At 41.8% G+C, this 26050-nt stretch overlaps 1 protein-coding gene across 1 annotated transcript; it reads right to left on the minus strand.

The window, feature by feature from the left end:
* Positions 1 to 50: 50 nt before the first annotated feature.
* Positions 51 to 25752, minus strand: LOC109402061 (cytochrome P450 12b1, mitochondrial). Its single transcript, XM_029855385.2, has 7 exons — positions 25384 to 25752; positions 1955 to 2201; positions 1773 to 1889; positions 1437 to 1709; positions 884 to 1040; positions 574 to 822; positions 51 to 504 (listed from the first exon to the last, which is right to left on the minus strand). The coding sequence occupies exons 1-7, from the start codon at positions 25547 to 25549 to the stop codon at positions 178 to 180; spliced, it is 1536 nt and encodes a 511-aa protein (XP_029711245.1). The 5' UTR covers positions 25550 to 25752; the 3' UTR covers positions 51 to 177.
* Positions 25753 to 26050: the final 298 nt, after the last annotated feature.

Genomic DNA, 26050 nt, shown 5'->3' on the forward strand with positions numbered 1-26050 from the left:
TTATCCTTTCTTCCACCTGTAACATACAAAGAAGTTTTATGTAAAACAAGTATTTTTTTCTCATAAACTTATATTCTTAAAAATAGTTTCTGTAGAAACATAAAATAATATAACACATTCTTGACAGGTACCACTGCTTAAAACTTCAACCAGAACGTAGCATGACTAGCATCTCAACTAATCGGCCACCTCCTTCATTTGAAACATAAGGTCATTGATGGGCATGTTGACCAAATTGCCGCGAATCTTCAGCTCTCCGTAGTGCCACCGGTACTCAAACAGGCGCGTAATCCGAGCGGTGAGAATCTCCATCTCCAACATGGCCAGCCTCCGTCCGATGCAGGTACGCACTCCGAACCCGAACGGCAGAATTAGGAATGGATGGGCATCCTGGACGCTCGGGTAGTCATCCAGTTTGAGCCACCGTTCCGGGAGGAACTCTTTGGCCCGTGTTATGAATCGTTCGTCGTTCTGCAGGATCATGGAACTCATCGCCACGTCAGTCTGCGTGGAGAAAAATATGTTTAGAATGTTAGGATTACATGTGGGAAACTTAAGGAACAGCTGACATACCCCTTTAGGAACCTGGTAGCCTCGTAGAACCATGTCTTTTCCTGTGGCACGTACATTTGCCGATACCGGAGGGCACAAACGAATGCACTCCTTGATGCATGCCCGAAGATACGGAAGGTTGCTCATGTTTTCCGGCGTCAACGCAGAGTCCTTGTTCGGTAGAATGGTTCGGATCTCTTCGCGCAGTTTTGCCTGTTTGCCCGGATTGGTGGCAAGACAGTACAGGACTCCTGTGATGCCAGCACCTGTCTACAGAGAAACGTTGTCTTAGATTATTCAGTAACTGAAGGTTCAACCGAATAACAAGTACCGTATCTACTCCAGCCATTAGCATATCACAAGCCATAATGAACGCAATATCTCGATCAACCTTCAGCAGTTTCTCCAGCACGCTCTGTGTTTCACTGGGAGCCGATGGATTGCTTTCCAATCTGGCTACTGCCTCCTCAATTTTTTCCCTCACGATTCTGAAAGGAAAATCAACTGCACAGTAAAACCGCTCAGCACTAAAATGTGTAAGCCCTACTCATAAGTGCATAATTTCCAGACCACACAAAAATGTGTTACAGTTACACATTCTCAAAAACAGCTCGTACACTCGTCTAGATTCGAAATGTCGATATTTTTTTGTTTTCCAAGGTCACTAGTAAACCTAGCTAGATTGCTGTACAATTTTTTTTGCGAATTTAACGATTTTGCGGACACAGGAGCTGATTTTGTGAATGTGCAAGGGTTACACATTTTTGGTGTAGTCTGGAAATTATGCACTTTAGTGCTGAGCGGCGTTAGCGTGTGTTGGATAAGTGCATTATGTTCAAGTCTGTTAGCTAAACTACACTGTCATGATGTCAAATCCCACTTACTCGGTTATTCGGTCCATCACTGCAATAAGCCGCTTGAACGATGCCGTTTTGTAGTATCTCCAGACCGAAGGCAGAACGTCCAGTTGATAGGTCAGTTCGAAAAACTCCTGCAGATTAGTGACGATCGTTTGAGCTTCTACGGACTGTTCAGTGTGGAGTAAACCGAATCGGGTATCCAATGCCAGAACTCCCATGGATTCGAGCGCCCAACGATTTATCCACTGTTTGAAGTTCGCCGGTAGCTCGTTTTTGTTGTCCCGAATGCGAAGCATTCTGAAAACATTAAGCTGAAGTTGTATGATCGTTGCACGCTATTACTTATGTGATCATTCCTACATGTTGGTCATCTGCCGAGCGACTCGATCAAGCTTGTTAACATACAGCTTTATCGTTTTCGGTTGCAGCATAACTGGATTGACCGCGGTACGGAACTTTTGCCAGTTTTCTCCTTGACTGAAAGAATACACCAAAACGTACACTATTTCCAATCCGCGTGAATACCCTAAGTCGGAACTTACTCAGCCACCAATCCACCTTTTCCCTTGAACACATCCGGACGCACGTGCATCCGATAGTACCCGAATGTGTCCAGTCCACGGCGCAGTGGCCATTGGCCCTCGTTTCGGAACAACGTTTCGTAGTCATCCGGATGAAAGCTCAACAGCATGTCCCGTTTGCCGAACAAACCCGGCATACGAACCAGATCACCGTAGCTGTCCCGGAAGAAGCGGTACACTTCCGGCAGGCCGGCGTCGTGCTGACTACCTGCAATGAATTGATTCTTTAAGGACAAACTTCTTAACATCCCGCTTTAACAGTGCATCAAAACTTCAAACGCACAAATCTAAAGAAGCAAGCTTCACACAACAAAGTATTCTATTATTTTGTTCTTGCTCACTTGTAATAAGTCTAAAATAAGAAGATCAGGTGCGCTGGTTTTGTTTACGAAGAGATTTGTGCCCTCGAAATCGTGAGTAGGTGCCAAAGTCGGCCATTGTGGCGGCCATGTTGGGATTCTAACAAGTCTGTCCTTAACTGCTGAAATTTATCTACCTATTCAAGTTAAAAGTTAGTGGAATCTTGCAACGCGCTCACTGATAAACTGACGGACATATTTCCGCAGACTACAGACGTAACAGAACACCTATGTGCCTGTGCCTCATTTTGCACCCTATTTTAAAACTTTAAAAATCTGATTCTCAGCCGTTTCTCAACGAAAGTTTGTGAAATTTTGACAGTTGATCACAAAATTCTTCTAGTTTATGGAACCGGTATCATGGTTCCGATTTTTTCCGTTGTTCCGGATTTATGGCCGTGGGTACTGGGGTAACCTCCTTATCAGATAGAGGTGCAACCTATAATTCGCCTTCGAAAACTAGCTTGCGGCATTCCAAACTTCATGATTTTGCAAAACAAGAGTATTGGAGCATATTTTTAGAGATGCTGAATACATTGGCCACTTCTCCGGATGTTCCGGAAATCTGATGCCCTCAGGAAAGTGGCCACTTTCTGACCGGTTCTGAAACCTAGCTTGCGACATATCAAACTTCATGATTTTGCAAAACAAGACTATTGGTACATGTTTTGAGAGATTTCGGATAAACTGGTGACATCTCCGGATGTTCCGGAAACCTGGTGCCCTCAGGGAAGTGGCCACTTTCTGACCAGTTCTGAACCTTAGATTGCGACATATCAAACTTCATGATTTTGCAAAACAAGACTATTGATACATATTTTGAGAGATTTTGGATACACTGGTCACATCTCCGGATGTTCCGGAAACCTGGTGTCCCCAGGGAAGTGGCCACTTTCTGACCGGTTCTGAAACCAAGCATGCAACATATCAAACTTCATGATTTTGAAAAACAAGACTATTGGTACATGTTTTGAGATATTTCGGATACACTGGCCACGTCTCCGGATGTTCCGGAAACCTGGTGTCCCCAGTGAAGTGGCCACTTTCTGACCGGTTCTGAAACCAAGCATGCAACATATCAAACTTCATGATTTTGAAAAACAAGACTATTGGTACATGTTTTGAGAGATTTCGGATACACTGGCCACGTCTCTGGATGTTCCGGAAACCTGGTGTCCCCAGGGAAGTGGCCACTTTCTGACCGGTTCTGAAACCAAGCATGCAACATATCAAACTTCATGATTTTGCAAAACAAGACTATTGATACATATTTTGAGAGATTTTGGATACACTGGTCACATCTCCGGATGTTCCGGAAACCTGGTGTCCCCAGGGAAGTGGCCACTTTCTGACCGGTTCTGAAACCAAGCATGCAACATATCAAACTTCATGATTTTGAAAAACAAGACTATTGGTACATGTTTTGAGATATTTCGGATACACTGGCCACGTCTCCGGATGTTCCGGAAACCTGGTGTCCCCAGTGAAGTGGCCACTTTCTGACCGGTTCTGAAACCAAGCATGCAACATATCAAACTTCATGATTTTGAAAAACAAGACTATTGGTACATCTTTTGAGAGATTTCGGATACACTGACCACGTCTCCGGATGTTCCGGAAACCTGGTGCTCCCAGGGAAGTGGCCACTTTCTAACCAGTTCTGAACCTTAGCTTGCGACATATCAAACTTCATACTTTTGCAAAACAAGACTATTGGTACATCTTTTGAGAGATTTCGGATACACTGGACACATCTCCGGATGTTCCGGAAACCTGGTGTCCCCAGGGAAGTGGCCACTTTCTGACCAGTTCTGAAACCAAGCATGCAACATATCAAACTTCATGATTTTGCGAAACAAGACAATTGATACATGTTTTGAGAGATTTCGAATACACTGGCCACGTCTTGAACCATGTTTCTACAAATTTCACATACACTGGCCACGTCTCCGGATGTTCCGGAATCCTGGTGTCCCCAGGGAAGTGGCCACTTTCTGACCGGTTCTGAAACCTAGCTTGCGACATATCAAACTTCATGATTTTGCAAAACAAGACAATTGATACATGTTTTGAGAGATTTCGGATACACTGGCCACGTCTCCGAACGTTCCAGAAACCTGGAGTCCCCAAATAAATGGCCACTTTCTGATCTGTTCTGAAACCTAGCTTGCGACATATCAAACTTCATGATTTTGTAAAACAAGACTAATGGATCGCGTTTGTATAAATTTTTGGTACACTAGATGAATTGGTCACTTACCTGAAAATAGTTTATTGCAAGCATCTGTGGCATACATTGAAACAGTTTTCTCTTCTATTAGAATGCCTTTCGCAACAGCCTTTAACAGCGCTAAATTTTAAATTATTTGCAGGAAAAACCAAAATTGGTAAGGATGTACAATTCACTAAAAGCAGGTGAAGATTCATTAGATCTTATTCCTGGAAGCTATACATGTAAACGGCGGACAGACAGATATTCCCTGGCAATATTTTTCAACATTCTCGATATCTGCGCTCACAATTCCTACATCACATTCCTTTTAGCGCTTTCAAGCTGGGCTTTCGAAGAAGTTTGCCGTAAATCACATTAGGACGAGACAACAGGACAGCATCCTATATAATGAAAAACAAAAGGTGTGATTATAATATCAATCTAAAGGTCTAAAGGTGTCCATTATGTAAGTCGGCTGGTTGTTCATCATATTATCGAAATGTTAAATTGTACGCATGTCCGGATTGTATGAACGAACAGCCAGATATTCGGGAACTGAAATACATATCGAAAAAAATCAGAAGATGTTGGTACTGTTCACGACACCGTGACGTGAAAACAATGATCAGTTGCCTCTATTGTAATCGTTCAGTATGCGAAAGGCATTCTAATAAAAGAGAAAACTATCTAAGAACTCCCTGGGGCACCAGCTTTCCGCAACAACCGGAGCAGTGGCCGGTTCATCAGAAATCTCTAGAAACATGGTCTCCCTTGTTTCGAAAAACCATGAAGTTTGATATGTCGCAAGCTAGGTTTCAGAACCAATCAGAAAGTGGCCACTTTCCTGGGGGCACCAGGTTTCCGGAACATCCAGAGATGTGGCCAGTGTATCCGAAGTATCTCAAAACATATACTAATTGTCTTGTTTTGCAAAATCATGAAGTTTGGTATGTCGCAAGCTAGGTTTCAGAACCGGTCAGAAAGTGGTCACTTCCCAGGGGGCACCAGGTTTCCGGAACATCCGGAGAAGTGGTCAATGTATTCAGCATCTCTAGAAATATGCTCCAATACTCTTGTTTTGCAAAATCATGAAGTTTGGAATGCCGTAAGCTAGTTTTCGAAGGCGAATTATAGGTTGCACCTCTATCTGATAAGGAGGTTACCCCAGTACACACGGCCATAAATCCGGAACAACGGAAAAATCCGGAACCATGATACCGGTTCCATAAACTAGAAGGACTTTGTGATCAACTGTTAAAATTTCACAAACTTTCGTTGAGAAACGGCTGAGAATCAGATTTTTAAAGTTTTGAAATAGGGTGCAAAATGAGGCACAGGCACATAGGTGTTAATACCATTTACACTAAGGATACTGCAACTCCGAAAATCATACGAATCAACTATGATTTTTTGCCACAAGAATTTCTTGCGAAAATCATAGTAATGAACTATGATTTTGAATTCAAAGCGCCAACTATTATTGTCATACTATTACTGTATAAATTTCATAACACTCACGTATGAAAATCATACCGATAACGTATAAAAACTGAAACTATGTATTATGACAATCATACATATTTTTATGAAATATTTTGCTCAAATTTAAAAAAGCCGCAACCCGGAATCGAACCAGGAACGTCAAGGTTAGCGAGTGCATGCTTTACTCATACGCCCATCTGCGCTTCGGAAGTTTAAGTGGTTAGAAGCCAATAAAAGGTTTTGTTGTTTTTTTAGCAATGGTGTTTCATAACATATCTTATGATTTTCATACGATGCTTCTTATGAGATTTTTCATACGACAAGTCTTATGGATTTCGCTTTTCAATGTATGAAAAGCATACGAGAACTATGAAATGATGGAAAAATTAAAAATAACTGATTCATAAGATGTAAACTATGAAAAACATACGAACAATATCCTCAGTGTAGGTTTACCTAAACACCAGTCAAACGATTCGCCACACCTCGTGTAGCCACCGATCAACTCGCTCCTACGCAAGTCTGAGGGTGTTTTTCGATGATGTGGCCAGGTTTGACCAACCATTTGACTGGTGTGTAGGTCCCCTTAATGTGGATCATTCAATGACCTTAAGGACAAACGCCATGAAATCCCACTTCAACAGTGCATCAGAACTTCAGACGCACAAATCTCAACAAGTACCTATCAGCAGTGCATTTTATTATTCTGTTCTTGCTCACTTGTAATAAGCTTAAAATAAGAAGACCAGATGCGCTGGTTTTGTTTACGAAGATATTTGTGCGCTCGAAACCATGAGTAGGTGCCAAAGTCAGCCATTGTGGCGGTCATTTTGAGATTCTAAGAAGTCTGTCCTTAAGTACACAGAGTCAAATATTTGATAAGGAATGAACTAAAGATCAAACATTCGAATTGAAAATTCGATCGAGCCAATCAAGATGTTTGAGCATTGGTTTCTTCTTGGACAAAAATTTGACCCTAACTGAGGCCGTAGTGGTCACACATTCTCTTCATAAGTGGATGGTCGTCATGAATTCGATCCCTGCCCCGACTCTTGCAATTTTTCGTCAGTTGCTCTTCCAACTTCTTGTAAAGCTTTCTGTAATGCCTTGCGAAATGGCAAAATATTTATGCCTAGTGGTGACGTGGGTTAATTGGGCAGAAATAAACCAGTTAGCTTAACCCTTTGGAGCCGGAGGGGTCATATATGACCCCGGCGATGAAACCGAGCCAGAGTATCTGTACGCACAAATCTCAATACCTACGAGATTGAGAAAAGTTGGCCGTGAGCACATGAAAATTCCCTGAGCTTGAGACTCGCGATGTTAGTGCACATCACATTAGCATTGCGAGTCTCAATGAGACGTCTCAATGAGACAAGCTCCAGGTACAGCTTGTTATAGCGCAACACCGCACCGCCCGGTTCGATTTACTCTCGAATCGTTCAATAGGATGACATTTCTAGATGATTTTCTGCTGGGACTGGGTTGACGTAATCCGGGAGCGGAGGACGTTCTGGTCATAGGTGTGTTGGGGCAGATGGAATACAGCCGGAGATAGTTTTACTACGGGAAAGGTGGTAAACGGATCAATTGTGGCGAAGGCTTCTTCCAAATGTACCTTCTGACTGATGATTTTCTGGGCGTGTTCTATTTGACCAACGGAGAGAGATGCAGGATCATTTGAGTGGAAGAAAAATGGCACCAACGTTTATGTTCGGATTGATTATACATACATAATCGCAAAAACTAAAGTTTCAACAAAGGTTATTTTTTCACCTTACAAATAGTTAAGCGACTAGGAACGAAAACTATTTTGAGGTCATCACCCCCACCGGTGTTGAAAAATAAGATTTTTTATGCAAAGGAGTTCTAAATAAGTATTGGGGTCAAGCCCGTGCACAAGGGGGGGGGGGGGGTTTTGGGTGTTAAACCCTCCCCAATACCGACGCTTCATACACTAGGCGCCCCTCCGCCTTTTGCCAAAATTGGGAAAAACCCCTCCCTTGGCGCTACTTCTGTGCACGGGCCTGATTGGGGTCACTATGGCCCAGACAGGCACGTTAAACGTGTAATTGGAAGCATAAGAGATATGATGTGGGCAACATCTTTGGCTAGAGATATTGCAATCTTAATCGATAAAAACAAACCCAATATTTATTTGACCCCCAATTTGCCCCATTTTATGCACTTATCCGCGAGCCGTTACGACCGCGCTGGGTACAAGCAAGCGGTCGGTTACGGACGTAACGGTTTTGACGTTTTGTGCGGATATCAACTGGTTGATTTCACCGAATAGTTGACGACGGCCTAGACGACGGCAGATAACCAAACCGCTACGATTTCCCCCTAAAAAACTTCAAAATCCGAATCGCTTGTACCCATCGCCACCATTATCGCTCGCGAATAAACTGATTCAATCCGTGGATAACTATCGATCTCGGTATTTTTGCCTGAGATGGGGTGGGATCAGGTTCACAAGGTCTAATCTGGGCCGTCGCTGCAATTCTTTTTCACTAACGAACATCTCAATGTGACGAGTCTCACGAGACGTCTCATTGAGGCACGTACACTAGATTTTTCATGAGCATGCTATGATCTCAAATCTCACAAATTTTCCTAAAACGCATTTCAAACCAGCGCATGGCACACTGTCTCATTCATGTATACATGAGCTTTCAGATACTCTGAACCGAGCATAACAAACGTGTTTGACACCAACGAGGTTTCGTCGACAGCGGCGAAACAAATCGGCTCCAAAAGGTTAAGGCCTATTCACCATCCAAGGCCAGAGAAACTGGCTTCTCTGTGTGGTACATAATACAGGATTTCCTTCTCAGATTTTTGAAGGAATTCATTCAAAAATTTATCCAAAGCTATTCCCAGGAACTTATACAGAAATTCCTTTAAAAATATGTACTGAGATTTTGCTTACATATTGTTTTATGTGTTTCTCTAGATATTCCAGCGAGGATTCACAAATATATTAGCATACTTATATATAAGTATACTTATGCTTGAAAAGTATTTTCTGAAAATTCTCCGGTAACTTTGATAGAGAATTTCTCCAGGTATTTTTTCTCAATTAATTATTTCTTTAATTCCACTAAGGAAGTTCTCCAGGTATTCATCCAAGATTTTCTTTAATAATTTATTATTGGATTTTTTCAGAGATTTCACTGGGACACTTCCAGATATTCTATCCGAGGTTCTTCCAATAATGCTTCCAGACATTTATGAAGGAATGCGACTAGAGATTCCTGCAGGGTTTTTTTTTCAGAAATTAATCCACGGATTCTGTCTGATTATTTTCAATGGTTGCTTCAGAAATATCTTCTAAAACTTGCCCTGTGTATTAATGATTTCTTCAGGAATTTCGGCAAGGATTTCTTGATTAGGTCTGCCTTTTTTTTAGAGATTCATCTATGAAACTCTTCAAGCTCCCTTAAGCAATATATGAAGTAATTTCTGGAGGAACTCTTGAAGAAATTCTTGAGATAGTTTTGAAGGAATTTCTGGAAGAATTTCATGAAAAGAGACTTGGCGAATCTGGGCCCAGAATGTACACCAATGACCCATATCTCTTTCGAAAGGTCTAATTGAGACAAGAAAAAGTTGCTATGGGGTCAAAAATATTCATAATGGGACAAAAAAGTTATTTGACATTTTTCGAGACAGATTTTAGTTGTTTTGTTGTAATTATTTGCATTATTTTTCACAAGCAATCAATCACAAATAAATCAAATGTCTCATCTGTCAGTGTCATACTCAATGATAAGTCAATCTATTATAAAAAGAAGATAATAATGATTTCAGAGACAGGCCAGTGCATAGAAAAGATTGGGGTTTCTGCGTTTTTAGGAAAAAGAGAAGGGCGCGTAGTGTATTAATCTGGGTATTTAAATTATTATAGTGCAGGAAGTATAACCGAAAAAGTATTGTACAGTAGACGTTCGGTCGGTGCAAACGGTTTAACTGCAATGCTTTTTAACTGCAAGTCCGGTAAGTGCAACAATTTTGCAGTTATCGCACCGCCATCCGTCAAAATGGTGCGCCATGTTAGCCCAAATGAACAGTCGGATGAATTTCACGTTCATTTTACGTCAGTTGATGGTTTGTTGACACTGTCAGGCGTTGCAGTTATCGGATTTTCGTTCGCTAAGTGAAACGTAAACATGTTGCAGTTACCGAACGTCTACTGTACCTAAAATCACTTCACTTAAGCAAGTACTTATGCAATTTACAGATTATAATGTTGAAACACAATGGAACATCAACTTATAAGGGAGGAACGAAAATAAAAACACTTTGGGTCAAGTGAAACTTGACATTTAAATAAGATGTTTTAATAATGTATGTGATGCACAAGGTTCAATGAATAATATTCATTGCTGTACCTTGAGGATACCAGAAATATTGTAACTCTAGATAGACGGAAATGTTTTCAATAAGAAGCTCGGCTACTTGGAATGTTTGATCTCAGCAAAAACTTGGAAATAGTAAATGAATTCAATATACATATAATGGATTCAAGAAGATTCGGATACCGAGAGGAATACCCAGGGCTATTCCAAAAATAAAACGGGATTCAAGAAAAAGCTGACGATTCATGGAGCAAGATGCTAGTAATTGAGCAAAAAGCGCATAGTAGAGCAGGAAGTTAAAGATTCTAGGAAGAAGCAGGGAATCCTAGAGAAGTCGAGAAAAACCTCCAGAAACTTAAAAAAAAAACAGGGTATTCTGGAAAGCTACCGAGGGCTCTAGGAACATGCTGGTGGTTCTGAGGAGGAAATGGTGATTTCAAGGGAACTAGACAAAATAATGAACTTTAAAGATAGAAGCTTTGGATTCTAGCTAGGATTGGATAAGACTGATGCGAACAAGAAGCTGGGGTTTCTGAGGGACAACTATGTGTGTTTGAATAAACTGATGATTAATTGTGATATCGAGAGGCACAATAGCAACCTTTGTAGGCGATGTAGGGACAAATGTCATAAGGCGCAAGGCAGGACAAACCATCCCAAGTGCTTGATTTGTTCTCGGAAATATACGAACAGCATGTACAGCGCTCCTGGCCTTCAAAAGAACCTTGGTTGATAAGTACTTATAAGTCACAGTACAAACCTGAACTACTGTGATGCAGACTAGCAACTGATGATTCAGACAGTCGCTTAGTGGGAGATGGATATCACCATCATTACGGACCACCCATACCACCCACCGATAACGGCAACTGGGTTGGAGATATGAACAACGGGTAAATATCCAGTCCAGGAGTAGGTGTTGGAACAATTCACTGGCAATGGAAAGGGGACGCCGTTTCACGAACCAGGTTAGTCAGACTCTGCTAAAGGCTTTGACCATGCTAGGTCTCGCACTGGCCAATGTCGGTACTGAAACGCCTTTAGCCGGAAAGGAGTCGATTATTTACTATATAGATTCATCCATGTCAATGAGCACTTGAAGGTGGCGCCTTTGCAGGCTCTGTCGTGCTTTAGCTTTTTCGAGTATGGTGGCTTCAGAGTCCGTGAGATTGGCATTGTTCATCATCGCCATCAAAATCTCTGAGGGGTTAGACTCGTCTGTCTGGATGACGAGGGTGTCTTCCTTCTTACCCTTAGCATTTGCTCTTATACTTCTTCTTGGCTTAGCGTCTCTACGCTCACGTTCATAATTCTTCTTTCATTTCTTCTTCTGCCTGTGCACACAGAGTTCTCCCCCTTACTTGCCCTAATCTGTGGTCGCTGAGGACCTACACATGGTCACAAGCCCCTGCCCCCTTCGATCTGGGACAAGCCGGCCGATAAAGGCCACTCTTCCAAGCTTGCAGGTATTACTGCCCTTCACTCTCCGGGTTAACAACCGGCCCTACGAACGCCACCTGGTAGCAGCTCTCCTGTCGGCTCCGTAGCCACTTTCATTTTTTTGCAATCTACTCATCTTCAATTTTTATGGCCTTCACTAACCATGATCTATCCATGATCTCTCCCGCCATGCTAGTCAGGAAGAAAATGGGGTTCCCTATACCGGCCATTCGTGCACAGCTACCTCATACTGTCCCTACTCTACTCAAAGAATTACCTAGCTTTCCCGCTTCTTGCGAAGAGGTTGAACCCCATACAACCAGTAGTCGCATAAGGATGCATGCAGTACATCGCAAAAAAGCACTATTTTAAGCTTCTATCGTACGGCGGAGTAATAATTTTCATCGCATATGATGTTACTTTTGTACTTATTGCGATGTATCTGGAAAAGTCGCATAAGAATACAAATCAACTTTTATATTTTTTATTATTCGCAAAAGTGTGCGAACGAACTCCCAACGTATCAAATGAATTCGCTTAATTGCATACTGCGATGATTATACCACTCTCTTGGCACTTGCCATATTATGCCAGTTTAACTCGCATTGGTGTACGAATAAAATCGCATGAATGAAAAAATAAACTCGTAAAAGGGTGCATAAAAACTCGCATAAGCTAGAAACGTTTACATAATGCGATTAGGTATGTGAAAACATAGGAAGAGGTACTGTTAGACTGTCCATGCAATGCCAAAAACCTACAAAACAGTTAATAATCATCGTTGTGGGTATAAACTCATTAGTTTTGTTTTGTGGCTCTGGTAATCAACAATGGATGACGCTAGCCAGAGAGTGGTAGTGGAAGCAGTGCGGTAAATCACGCTAAGTCGGTTTTATCTCCAGATAGTCTGGCGAACACGCACGTAAAGTGGGGCTCGATTATCCAAAGGTCAATGGTTCGACACTGACATGACAATAATTGTTTTTTTTTATTTTATTCGAATATAATAAGGTCGCATAAGGTGCTATGTTACGTTGCAATAAGGCAAACCATACATCACATAAGATATAGCTTCAAGTCTTATGGCGTTATTGTTGTCCCGCCAATGCATATTGGCTCCACTTTTGCACGCATAAGGCACTTTTGCTGCATCGTATGCTATGTTACTTAAGGACAGACTTGTTAGAATCCCAAGATGGCCGCCAAAATGGCCGACTTTGGCACCTACTCACGATTTCGAGGGCACAAATCTCTTCGTAAATAAAACCAGCGCACTAGATTTTCTTATTTTATGCTTCTTACAAGTGAGCAAGAACAGAATAATAAAATGTAATGTTGTGTGAAGCTTGCTTCTTGAGATTTGTGCGTTTGAAATTCTGATGCGCTGTTGAAGCGGGATTTCAAGACGTTTGTCCTTAACTGCATAAAAGTACTATAACACGGTCATAAACTTCATTTTACGTGCAAACAAGGGCTCGCCACTACCGTTCGGCTAGATCTTTGAGTTTCCTCTGCTTGACAAAGCACCATTGGTCTAGTAGGGCTACACTATTAGCCCAATTGAAGTCGTTCAGATGCTCCATAGGCTACTAATGCAGCCTACAATTCGATGCACGGTCAAATGCCCCCACAAATATCTTGTTGAGTATGATAGCGGTTATATTACATCCTTGCCTCACAACCCTTGTGGCAATCATGGTTGGTCGGATAAAGCTTGGCTCTAATCAAAGTGATTTTTTTTATACTTCCCTTATATTTTGATATGTCTCACTGTGTTTCAACATTAAAATCTGTACATTGTACAAGCGCTTGCTCAAGGGAAGAGGTTTTAAGTATAATACGTTTGGTTATACTCATTCCAATATTATAATATTAATACCTAGATTAATACACTACATGCCCTTCCACTTTTTCCTAAAAACGCAGAATTCCCAACCTTTTCTATGCACTGGCCTGTTCCTGGAATCATTATTATCTTCTTTTTGTAATAGAATGACTTACCATTGAGTGAAACACTGACAGATGAGACATTTGGTGTATTTGAGATTGGGTTCTTGTGAAAAATAATGCAAATAATTACAACAAAAACAACCAAAATTCGTTCCATAAAATGTCAAATAACTTTTTTGTCTTATGATGAACATTTTTGGCCCCATAGCAACTTTTCTTGTCTCAATTAGACCTTTCAAAAGAGATATGGGTCATTGATGTACATTCCGGGCCCAGACTCCACACATTTTTGCTCAGTCTCCTTTCTGGAATAAGGTCATGAGGAGCTCCTGGAGGAATCCCATGAGAAATAAGTGAAGGAATCCCGTGATAAAAGCTCTAAATGAATTTCTAGAGAAATCACCGGAGGAACTTTTTGCAGAATGTTCAAAATATTGCCTTGAATAATCCCAGCAAATATTCCTGAATAAATCCCCCTGAAGGTACTAATGAAGACAACAACTTTTGGAGGAGTCCCACGAGGATTTGTTGGCAGAGCCACAGTTGCAATTGCTTAAGGGATCCCAGCTGGAAGTCCCGAATTGAATCTCTGAAGACGTTCCTGGAGTAATCACCGGAAGAACTTCTAGAAACGCTTAGATTCCTCCTGGAGCTTCAGCTGGGATTCAACAAGCGATTCCTACTGATTCTTTCAGGAATACCTTCTATGACTCCTCCAGAAAGTTTACTATGATACCTGCAGAAATCCCTCAATGGATTTCCCTTGACATTCTTGCTGGGTTTCTTTCGAGTAGTCTTCCTAGGATACTTCCAGAAATGCCTCTGGTGATACTTCTAGTGATTTTTCTAAAGACTAGTAGGTATTACTAGAGAAATCTCTAGTGAAATTCCATAAGGAATGCTAGGAGGAATCCTAAACGATGTTCTTTGAATATATAGCAGGAGGAATGCCTACAGAAATCGCTGGAAGAATCTTTAGAAGTATTCTTGAGAAATCCATGAAAGAGTCCCTGAAGAAATCGCAGGCTATCAATGCTTTGAGGTAGACCAAAACGAGTGCATGGAGAAATCCCATGAGGAGTTTTTCGAGAAGTGTCAGGCTAAAACCTCTGAAGAAATTCCAGGAGGAATCGCCGGAGAAACTTCTGGAAGAATCCTCGGGGCCAGTTGCACTGTCAAATAAGAGAGTGTGTTCTACAATAAGAATGCACGTCAGTCCTTGAATTACCAGTATTAATCAGTCCTTAATCTATTAGTACGCAGTTATATAACATGAAGTGTACCCGAGCAGAAACGAATACCTTACAAATATCATGCAGAGAGTAACCTATGCTCTAACATCTGGAATTGATATTATTATATTACACTAAAACCTCAATTTATGCACATGGCTACGGGGTTGCATGAATTGGAAATGTGCATAAATTAAAAAAGGTATAAAATGTGTTACCATTCGGGTACATTTACCCTATAATCCCAATCCAGAGCGAGCAATCAATCAGCAGAGAGAAGAGAACAATTTAGAATGAGTAGATATACTACAGTTCGCCATGAACTGTCACCCAATAGGATGATTATAACAGTTAATTTTAAATAATATGTATATAGCTAGGTAAGCCATTCCCAGAAAATCAACCGCCAAATTAAATAACGAACAAATATTGTTAACTTACTCCACACAATTAAACACATGACACTTATGACATCGGAATCCCGGGATGACAGAAGGATAAGGTGGGCATTGGAAATATGAATAGAATGTAGGGACAGGAAAGGTGGACAACTAGAGGCTTTGGGAGGTGGATGAGGATCTTCGGAAAGAATATACGGGGTTTGGAGCAAGATATCCGGTCTTTTCGACGCGAAGCTCCGGAGTGAACACATCAAGTTTATTAAAGTGAAGTCTTGAGAAGAGTTTATCTACGAATAGAGAAGAGTTTTTTGATCGAATAGATAATTTGAATTTAAGAAGAGTACCGTCAGTACTCAAAGTCAGAGAAAAAGTTAAGTGGTGCATATAATAAACCAAAGAGTCAGGTAATAAGTGAGAAACTGTCTTACTGCCCAAGCAACACACATGTTATATTAAAGTTACGGCAGCGCAAGTTTTGGTTGTATAGAAGTTTATTTTACGTTATTTAAACACAATGTTAAAATTACGTCAATTAAACTTATATACAACCAAAACTTGCGCTGCTGTAACTCTATTATAACATGTGTGTTGCTTGGGTGGTGTCCTCAAAACCCTAAGACCCCCATTCCTCGTGTTCCAATAGGACCCATTAGTGCTCGGCTGAGAACCCCTGGTCAGCCAGGAAACAGCAACCAAGCTCCACCGAGATATCGGCACGACCGCCGGTGATCAAGTAGTCACATCATCCAGTCGCCATCTTGGGCCAGAGTTCCCGAGCCCACGCCGAGAAGCAGAGCATCCCACATCCCACATCGAGATTCCGTCATCGCTGGCCAGCTTACACATTACACCCGACACGACACACACACACACACACACACACACACCAAAAAAGGTAAAATAAAGCAATATTGAAAGTGAAGTGCGGTGTTTAGATTCTTTGTGCCCCGATCAGTCCCACAGCGAAGAGCCGGCCCTAGGAAAAGAGGTGGTTGTTACCCGCCCCATAAGACTTCCGTGGCCGAGACCAGAAGCCTGGGGAACCCCTGGTGATAAGGCCCGTCAGGCCGCGTCACCCATAATCAAGATTATTTTATAACAAATGAGAGAAATTTGTGCATATGTACATACATAAAATAAGTTTGGGGTTTAATGAGGGAATCTAGTTCGTGAGAACAGGTCTTGCTCCTGGGCATTTGAGGCGGGGCTAAAGGGGTTCCCATAAAGTTCCCAGAGAGCCCAGAAAAGGGGATTCCAAGGGGCTTCAGGGGCGTTTCAGAGGGTGGTTTCAGTGGATTTGGGGTGCCTTTTAAGGGCGTTCTGTGAGGTTTCGATGGCGTTTTCAGGGGCATTTCAATAGCCTTTAGTGGGTTTCAGGGACGTCTCAAGGTGCTTTAAGGACAATTCAGGGGACCATAGGAGCATTTAAAAGGCGTTACAAGGGGTTTTAGGAGCGTTTCACGCCATTGCAGAGTAATTTCAGGGGGTTTCAGGAGCATTTTAAGGGCGTTCCTAGAGAATTTTGGGGCGTATGATAGCATTTCAGAGGCGTTTCGAGGTATTTCAGGTCAGGGCCGTATCAGGGGGTTTCAAGAACATCTTTAAATCAAATAGTATTTCAGGGGCGTTTCAAAGGATTATGGGATGGGGTCCCTGAAAATCCTCTGTAATTTCCTGAAATGCCTCAAAGATCTCCCTAAAATCCTCTCGGACCCCATGCATCCTGAAATGCCTTCAAAAAAACCCCTTAAACCCCTTCGGACCCCATGTAACGTACTTGAGACGCCCCAAATCCCCGAAAACTCCTCCGTTTCGTGTATGTAACGCCTTTCGATCCCACCAGAAATGGTTTGAAATTTTCCTGAAATGCATCCAAAATTCCCCTAAATGCTTTTCAACACTGGCTGTGCAAGCACTAGATTAGAATAGAATGCATCCAAAATTTCCCTAAAACCTCCTCGGACCCATGTAACGCACCTGCGACGCTTTGAAACCCCTGAAAGCTCCTCCGTAACACTTCCGTAACGCCTGTGTATCCCACCGGAAATGCTCTGGAACTTCCTGAAATGCCTCCAAAATCCCCTAATAACCCCTCGGACCCCATGTAACGCACCTGAGACGCTCCGAAACTCCCAAAAACTTCTCCGAAACGCTCCCGTAACGCCTCTGAATCCCAAACTCCAAAATCCCCCTGAATTCCCCTCGGATCCCATATAGCGCATCTGAGCCGCTCCGAAAACGCCTCCGTGAGACCTCTGAATCCCGCCAAAAATGTTTTAAAACTTCTTAAAATGCCTCCAAAATTCCTCTAAAATTCCCTCGGACTCAATGTAACGCATCTGAACCCCCAAAAACGCCCGCACAACGCCTCCGAATTCATCTAAGACCCACTTGAAGCCCATGTAACGCACGTGAGACCCTCGGAAACCCCGGAAAACGTACCTGTCTGTAACGTCTTCAAAACCCGTCGAAATGGAGTTTTTAGTGTATTCTACTTAATTTTATGCGAGCATCATAATGACAATTGAAGGTATTTGAGCAGAGTATGGTATTGATATGGTGTTTTTTATCTGTATTAACGAGATTTTTATCCCTTGGCTAGTTCATCTAAGGACCCACGCTTTACTTCCCTTCCGAAGGAAGAACCCACATTTTGTGAGTTTGCAGGGAGTGGGATTCGATCCCAGGTCCTCCTCCACAGATATGGTGTTGTTGATTTAGCAGTGAAAATAATTGAATAACAAGTTTTGTTATTACATCATGGAGCCAGGGATGGGAACACTCACTTGCAAAGAATTACACTCACTTGCTATTTTCTCAGCTCTGAAGCGTGCAATCAAGAAACGATGTATTGACGTATTTTGCCTTGTGGTTTTGTCTCAAACTTTGTCGAATAGAGAAGGGTGACCCCTTCGAATCTCAAAGTCGTGACAGAGCTGTGAAAGCGACTCTCCACGAGGTGAGTGTAAATTGCATTCACCTCGTGGAGAGTTCCCTTCGCAGCTCACTCACGAATTCGGTATGCGTGTGCGACACCTACTTAATTCGGCAAACTTTCAGACAGAATCACAAGGCAAAAGTCGTCCATACATCGTTTTTTGATTGCACGCTTCTGAGCTGAGAAAACTGCAAGTGAGTGTTTCCATCTTTGCATTTTTTTTTCTCTGTAGGGGTACACAACCACTGCGACCATTAATTGATCTATTGTGGTAAGACCCACTTGCTTTATGCAGTACATTAATACACTCACTAGTATTAAGAACTAGCGATTGTTTTTTTTTAGGCCTGCATTATACCCCAGTTTGGAAAAGCTTCCAAAATGAAAGCCACTACCTTCTTGGGATTTATATTCCACCAGATATCTCGGGGATGCATGATGCATCCACCGAAATGACGTTCTCTCTTCTTAAAGAGAAAACTACACACACAAAGTAGATGTTCCGAGGTTTCGGAGTTGAAACCACAGAACCGACATTCTTCTGATTGAATCTTCTTGAGCTTCAATAAAAAGTGTCGAGATGGGCAGTGCCCGGTTAACAATCCTGTGTACACACTTAATTCGCGTTTACTAAGTTAAGGGTAGTGTCGTGTTCGTGTTTTTCACGCTTGGCACGATGAATCTCTTTGACTGGGATATTCCAGGTGCAGTATGCCAGTTTGCTCCTACGCTCTGTTTCTCCCATTTTTTTAGCTCCATCGATAGAGCACTTGATGATACTCCACAGAAGGGTTCCGGTCCATACAAGGCACCCAGAGATCCCTCCCTAGCTAGCTGGTCCGCAATTTCATTGCCTGCAATTCCACAATGACCTGGTACCTGTGCGGTTCGGGTACTGAGGAATCGACCATAGCGCACAGGCTCACACGATCCAAGTGCACTTGTCCTGCTGCTGGCTGCTGTCTCCATCGCGCGGGCTCGCTCAGGCTTGCGTGGCACCACTGTGTGTAGAGCGGGATGTGCCGCCGTGCATGTGTGTATAGTGGGATAGGTGCACGCATTCTGACAGATGCAATTGGCAGTGCTGCCGAATTACATGCGACACCCACACATCTCCCTTCCTCTCAAAAAATCTTGTACTCAAGGATTTACTAAAATAAAGTTTGTATTTTGTCCTTTCCTTTTTCTGACTTTACGCTCCCATTTGAACTTAGCTTTTCAGCTCCATATTAAGGCAAAGTATGCTTGTGAGTACTTTTATATCGCAGTGTTGTTTGCGCAACATTGCAATTCACTTAAAGCTACTGATTGTTTATTTTGAGTCGCAGAAATTATCATACGTTTCGGACGCAAGCATATGCAAGTAGGCTAAGTTTTCTAACTATGGTTATGGTTCCAATTTTTTGCCATAGTTGATCAAAAAGAAAAAAAAAATGTGAACAACAGATCACGTTCACAAAAGATGGTTGCACTCATTGAAACTCCACATTTTGCTCAAATTATGTTAGAAATAAATCATTTTCCTTAAAATTTCGGCTTTCTTGCACACTTTTTCATCATAGTGTACCAGTTAATCCCATAAGGAATGCTTGCAAATAGTGCGAAAAGGAAATGAAGTTAAAAACATGTAACCACAACCGGTACAGGGTTCCTATCATTGGCACACACTGTAATAAATACTAAAAGTAGTTTTGGCTCCGTTTCTACATTTTTCCTGTAAAGTATGCAAACTAATCTATCTTTTAACATATTGATGACATTCGTTGGTTTTCTCGTTATTTTTGTACAAATAGTTTTCCTTAAGTAGTGCCATAATTGGTACAGACACCCTAAGCATAACTTGATCGCTCTAGTTGATGTTAAAAAAAATAACTGTTATGTTACTCTATCTGCCATCTCACTGTTTCATTGTTCGATAATTTTAAGATCAGTGATTTCTATTCAATATACTCAATAATAGTACCACCGGCTTAACATAATGATCCAAGCTCAATAACTGTCTACCCACAAAGCCACGAAAATTTGTCAGTCTTCGATCGAACCGGGAAACCCATCGTTTATAAATCAATGATAACTCAAAACCTGAACGACATGAAAATTCTAAATATTAAGATTCGCTGTATCTCAAATTGAACTCTTGCAATTAAGTAAATCTAAATTGCCCTAAAGGATGCTTACAGTCAACAAAATGCATTCGTACTTTTTTCAATTGGGCTGCGAAGCTTAACATTTAAGCGAGCATTTAAGTAAATGTAGCTCTCTTCGAATAACATTGCTTATTTTTTTTTTTTACATTTGACCCACCTATTGACCTATCTGGCGTAAACTATCTCTTCTACACTAGTCTTTCTATTGGACTACATGTGTTTGACAGTATATACATTTTCACCAGTGAATCAAAATTCAACCATCGCGCAACAATAATGGCAATGTCGCAACCTGTATTTGTTGCGACAAAACAACCCATGCGACATACGTTTGTCCCAACTTGAAAATAATGGGATTAACATCGCACACCACGAGTTTAGAGATTTTTAAGCCTTCGAGTCGGTAAAAACTGCAACTCTGGTGAAGCTCCATCATCAAATAGTTTTGACTTTGGGTTAGTAATAATTGATTATTCACGAGTTGAAATGTAAGCAACAAATTCAGCTTCCGTTTTGTCTGCAACAAAAAAATTCGAGATCATGTCATTATCTGTCACCAGTAGGGATAAAGAGTAATCGTCGCACCTCCTTTTTTGCTTGTTTTGTGCCTCTTTTGTCTGACAACACTCTTCACTGATTTTCACATCTCTCTAAAATTTAAAATCCTTCTAGAAGCATGAGCATTGTCTTCATGTAATAGATACTGCTTTATGAAACTTTTTCCGACGAAAATAACATGACGGAAATATTTTGACCAAGACCATGACACCAAGATTTCTGACTACATCCATGATTGGCGATTCAAATATGACATCACGCTCAAGAGGGTGGTATTCTATTATTTTATTACGGATTTCTAATACATACAGCTCTGACTCGATTTCTTGTTTTTGGGAATATATGTACGCTTCACTATAACAAAATAAATAAGCCAAATATTTTGAACTCAATATAGGCTAAGTGCAGCAGTTATGGCCATAGTTTTCAATCTTATATGATGCAAATCAAAGAATGTCATTTTTTTAATTAAAATGTCGGCTCCCTTGTACCGTATTTTACCATAATGTACATTTTAATCTCCTCCTTCATCAGTAGATGGTGAATAAAATTTCTCGTTAAGAATCCCTGTTACCGCAACCACTGTGCGGTGCAGCAGATGATTCGTAATGTGCGGTTCGGGTACTGAGGAATCGACCATAGCGCACAGGCTCACACGATCCAAGTGCACTTGTCCTGCTGCTGGCTGCTGTCTCCATCGCGCGGGCTCGCTCAGGCTTGCGTGACACCACTGTGTGTAGAGCGGGATGTGCCGCCGTGCATGTGTGTAGAGTGGGATAGGTGCACGCATTCTGACAGATGCAATTGGCAGTGCTGCCGAATTACATGCGACACCCACACAGTACCCAGAATAATTTTACTGTATTCCTTCCAGCCAGTTCCTTCAGTAGTGTAATGCACTCCCATACTAGCTTAGAATAACATTCAAATGTGTAGACTGCCTTTAAAGCTGCCTGACTGTCTGAAAAGATATAGATATTCGCATGTCTATATTTTCTTTTAAGACAGATGGCAGCGCATTCCAAAATAGCTTGAATTTCAGCTTGGAACACCGTTGGCCATTTACCCATTGGTATGGCGAGTTTAGTCCTGGGTCCATATACTCCAGCTCCAGTTCTATCACTCATTTTCGATCCATCCGTATAGAATACAATAGATCCTGGTCGAACCGTTGGTCCTCCTGATTCCCATACGCTCCGATCATCAATCGAAACTTTGTATGGTATATCTAAGATGAATTTTGGTTCCATCCAGTCTTCATTTTCTATTACTAGTGGATTTACAGTAACATTGGTTAAGATTTCCAAATGTCCTGTTAGATCGCCTTCTAAGATGTTCTTATATCTTTTTAACTTCAAGGCACTTTTCTTCGCCTCTAGTTGCACAAATTGGTGCAAGGGTAGCAGATGCATTAAGGCATCTAGTGTCGAACCAGGAGTACTTCGAATAGCTCCTGTTATTGACAATGTTGCTAAACGTTGAAGTTTAGCCAGCACTCGTTGGGCTGTTTTGCATGGCCTAATAGAAAATATGATACAACGTGCATAACAACCCTTTCGGGCTATCATTTCGATCATACATGGAATGATACAAGGGGCCCATATAGCCGAGGCGGTAAACGCACGGGTATTCAGCATGACCATGCTGAGGGTGACGGGTTCGATTCCCGGTCGTCCAGGATCTTTTCGTAAAGGAAATTTCCTTGACTTCCTTGGGCATAGAGTATCTTCGTGCCTGCCACACGATATACACATGCAAAATGGTCATTGGCAGAGGAAGCTCTCAGTTAAAAACTGTGGAAGTGCTCATTGAAAACTAAGCTGAGAAGCAGGCTTTGTCCCAGTGAGGACGTTACGCCAAGAAGAGGAAGAGGAGGAATGATACAATCATTCGCCAAATCGCCAGTGTATAATACATTTTTATTGGGGTGGAGCCATCGAAAAAATGAACAATTCAATAATAGAAAATGTTATCACTTTATTATTCTATACTTTTCGGATAACAAAACAGCACTTGAAATTTCAGGTATGCGTTCGTTATTGGAATAAAAAGACTTGTTATATTCAAGGTGAGATTAATACAATATTATGGTATTCGTTTTTGTTACTTTGTATCTTATTACCACCTAGTGAAAGGCATATCGAGGTATGATAGTATTTAAGAAAAATACCACAGTGTGTTATTCAGTTGCTATACTTTTCTGCACGGATAGTCTGGCCGCACTACGTAATTTGTGTACGTTACCTCATAGGCTTTGTTAAAGATCGAGCATCTGTTGAACCCAGGGAGGGTGTATGCACGTCAAACTCGAACAAACTACGGGTGCTATTACACTCTTCGCCCAGACGCCAAATATTTGACCACTTTTGACAGATAAATTTTGGCAGGTTGTTTGGCTCTGTTTGTCCCTATTCGTTTTTCGAGAGTGACAAATATTTTTGTTTGCCATGTACACCTTGGTCAAAATATAACTGTCAAAAATGGTCAAATATTTGGCATTGATCAAAGAGTGTCATACTAGCTTACGCCTACCTAACATGCATCGAGCGGGCCTTCCCAAACAACACAATGCGATCTCGCGGGCCATACCCATCGGCAACACAAACCGGTTTCCAAGCAGGATTCTACTAGGCCCCAGGTTGCGTGCCAGTCGATACTAACACACTCGCAAAAGATGATCAGTAGGCCTACCTTGCCGCTTGCGGATTCCCTGGTTGATCTCAACCATTCATCTCCCAGCACGAGTCGCCTGACACCTTGGTTTGAGATTGCCTGTTTACCCCCAAAACAGGTTCTAAGCCGGCAGCAAAAGCAGGTCCATAGCCACAGCTGTGATGATGTGAGTATTTATCATGAACATGCTGCAGGTGACGGGTTCGATTCCCGGTCGGTCCAGGAACTTTTCGTGGAGGAAATTTTCTTGACTTCCTTGGGCATAGAGAATATTTGTGCCTGCCATACGATGCAAAATGGTCAGGGAAGATCTAAGGTAATAACTGTGGAAGTGCTCATAGAACACTAAGCTAACAAGCAGGCTTTGTCCCAGTCAGTGGAGACGTTACACCATGAAGAAGAAGAATGTTTATAGATTTGATTACTTAATGACTCTTTATTGTGGGGATTTTCAACCCGAGGCAGGTTTATCCCCGTTGTAGATTGAATTTCTTTATTCTGTCGGAAGCTCTTATTGTTCCCGTATAGATACAGTCGGAATTCGTTATTCACGGTGCCATCCACTTTACGGCCATCGCAATTTTTCTATTGTTTCTTTACCAATTGAGTTGATTTTTGGAACATATATAGGTAACTGTATGCCGCAACTACACACACAAAAAAACTAAGCAGAAATCACGGTGGGCGTAAAGTTGACAGTACCGTGTATATTGAATTCCAACTGTAATAGATCTCTCAAATTGGCGCTCATCGTAGCTAATTTCTTATAGCATACAACAACAACAAAAACACCCACGACGTCGCAAAACATTCTCGATGGGAAATTGCTTGCAAAAGTTAACTAACACAATAACATTTATATTGATTTAAATTCAGTAGAAGTATATAATCTTTAATATCATCCAAACGGGAGATGTTTCGAGAAGTCATCTGTAATTCACCTATCAAATAAAATCCCCTCATAGTTTTCCAACGGTGACTGCTACAACGTGCCTCTGGAGCCGGCCTTCTGATGTATCGATTTGACATATAGAAAAAACGAACGAGATCACTTCGAGGTATGCAGATATCGAGATGAGGAGATATCGATACGTAGAGAGGAAAAATGTATGCAGATTGACCACGATTACGAGCAAGCTGGACGAACCTAGCAGATAGTTGATTCGGAGCTGCCCGAACGTTAACCAAACGTATCCTTTGGATTTTACTCTTCAACACTCTCATACTCGTGACACCTAGACTTCAGAGTTCGTAGAGTTTCTCACGGCTTTTAGTAGATGTCAAACTGACCTTCGTTTTCGATACCTCAGCTATTGCAAAGACATTGTTAGGACAGCACTCGATCGTTGACGGATTGCGTTGTCTATAAAACATTAGTCCCAAGTCTTCGTGTTTTAGTAACGGACGGAAAAGCAATTAATCTCATAGTAGTGGTCTAGGACTATACTACCTACGAATTTGTGCTACTTGCTTGTCAATGTTGAAAGTTTGCTTGATCCTGAAGCTTTTTCTCTTGAGAATGTCTTGAGGATATTCGATAAAATGAAATATCTTACAATTTCCTTAGAATTGTCAATAGTCAACGTTCATTATAGTTCACTATAATATAAAGTAAAAAGATCAAAGTGAACTCTCACCTCCTGGTCCAAAATTCTTCAGCATCTTAAACACACTCGGTGCTGGGATCTTGCTGTACGGGAGAGCTTTGTCCCATTCTGTTTCGTGATGGACCACCCGCGACGCCAGTGTCCTACGCGGTCCTAGGCCGCAGCATCCTAATCTAGCTGCTCGGATACCGGCCATAATCGATCTTCACGACGTACAACTTTCACTTTCACCACACCGCTTCACAACAAACAAAAAACAAACCTCGTGTTAGAATACTCTGCTGTAAGGCACGGAAGTCGTCTGACTACTAACAGTTCCTAACCGACTCGAAGCGCACTATCACCCATCGTAGGCGCGTAAAAAACGGCCGTCGTGGTAAATATTCGCTTCGCCCTTGATATTGCGCAATATTTTTGTTTAGGTTCTTGGTCAACAGCCGGCTCGATGCGTGGTATGGGTTAGCGCCATCGCCCATCGCCGCGCCGTTTGAGCATGTGTTTAGGGGCCGTTCATAAATCACGTAGACTTTTTGCGGGGAGGGGCGTGGATCTGGCCAAAGCCTTCGAGTGGGAGGAGGGTCTGAGATCGCCAAATTCTGGTCTACGTGGTTTATGAACAGTCCCTTAGCCGAATAGTTTGGGACACACCGCCTTCCTAGACATCACCAATCAGCTGGCTGCCGCACACCGTTACAAT

This window comes from Aedes albopictus, chromosome 1 (assembly GCF_035046485.1).
Source record: "Aedes albopictus strain Foshan chromosome 1, AalbF5, whole genome shotgun sequence".
NCBI classification, from domain to species: Eukaryota; Metazoa; Arthropoda; class Insecta; order Diptera; family Culicidae; genus Aedes; species Aedes albopictus.

What these genes read in the sequence shown, in the direction of transcription:
- LOC109402061 (XM_029855385.2), bottom strand. Translation starts at nt 25,549, where the DNA reads ATGGCCGGTATCCGAGCAGCTAGATTAGGATGCTGCGGCCTAGGACCG. An exon ending in GAAGAATTTTGGACCAGGAG is followed by an intron (nt 2,202 to 25,383) that starts GTGAGAGTTCAC and finishes AATTCATTGCAG; the next exon opens with GTAGTCAGCACGACGCCGGC. An exon ending in TAATGGCTGGAGTAGATACG is followed by an intron (nt 823 to 883) that starts GTACTTGTTATT and finishes GTTTCTCTGTAG; the next exon opens with ACAGGTGCTGGCATCACAGG.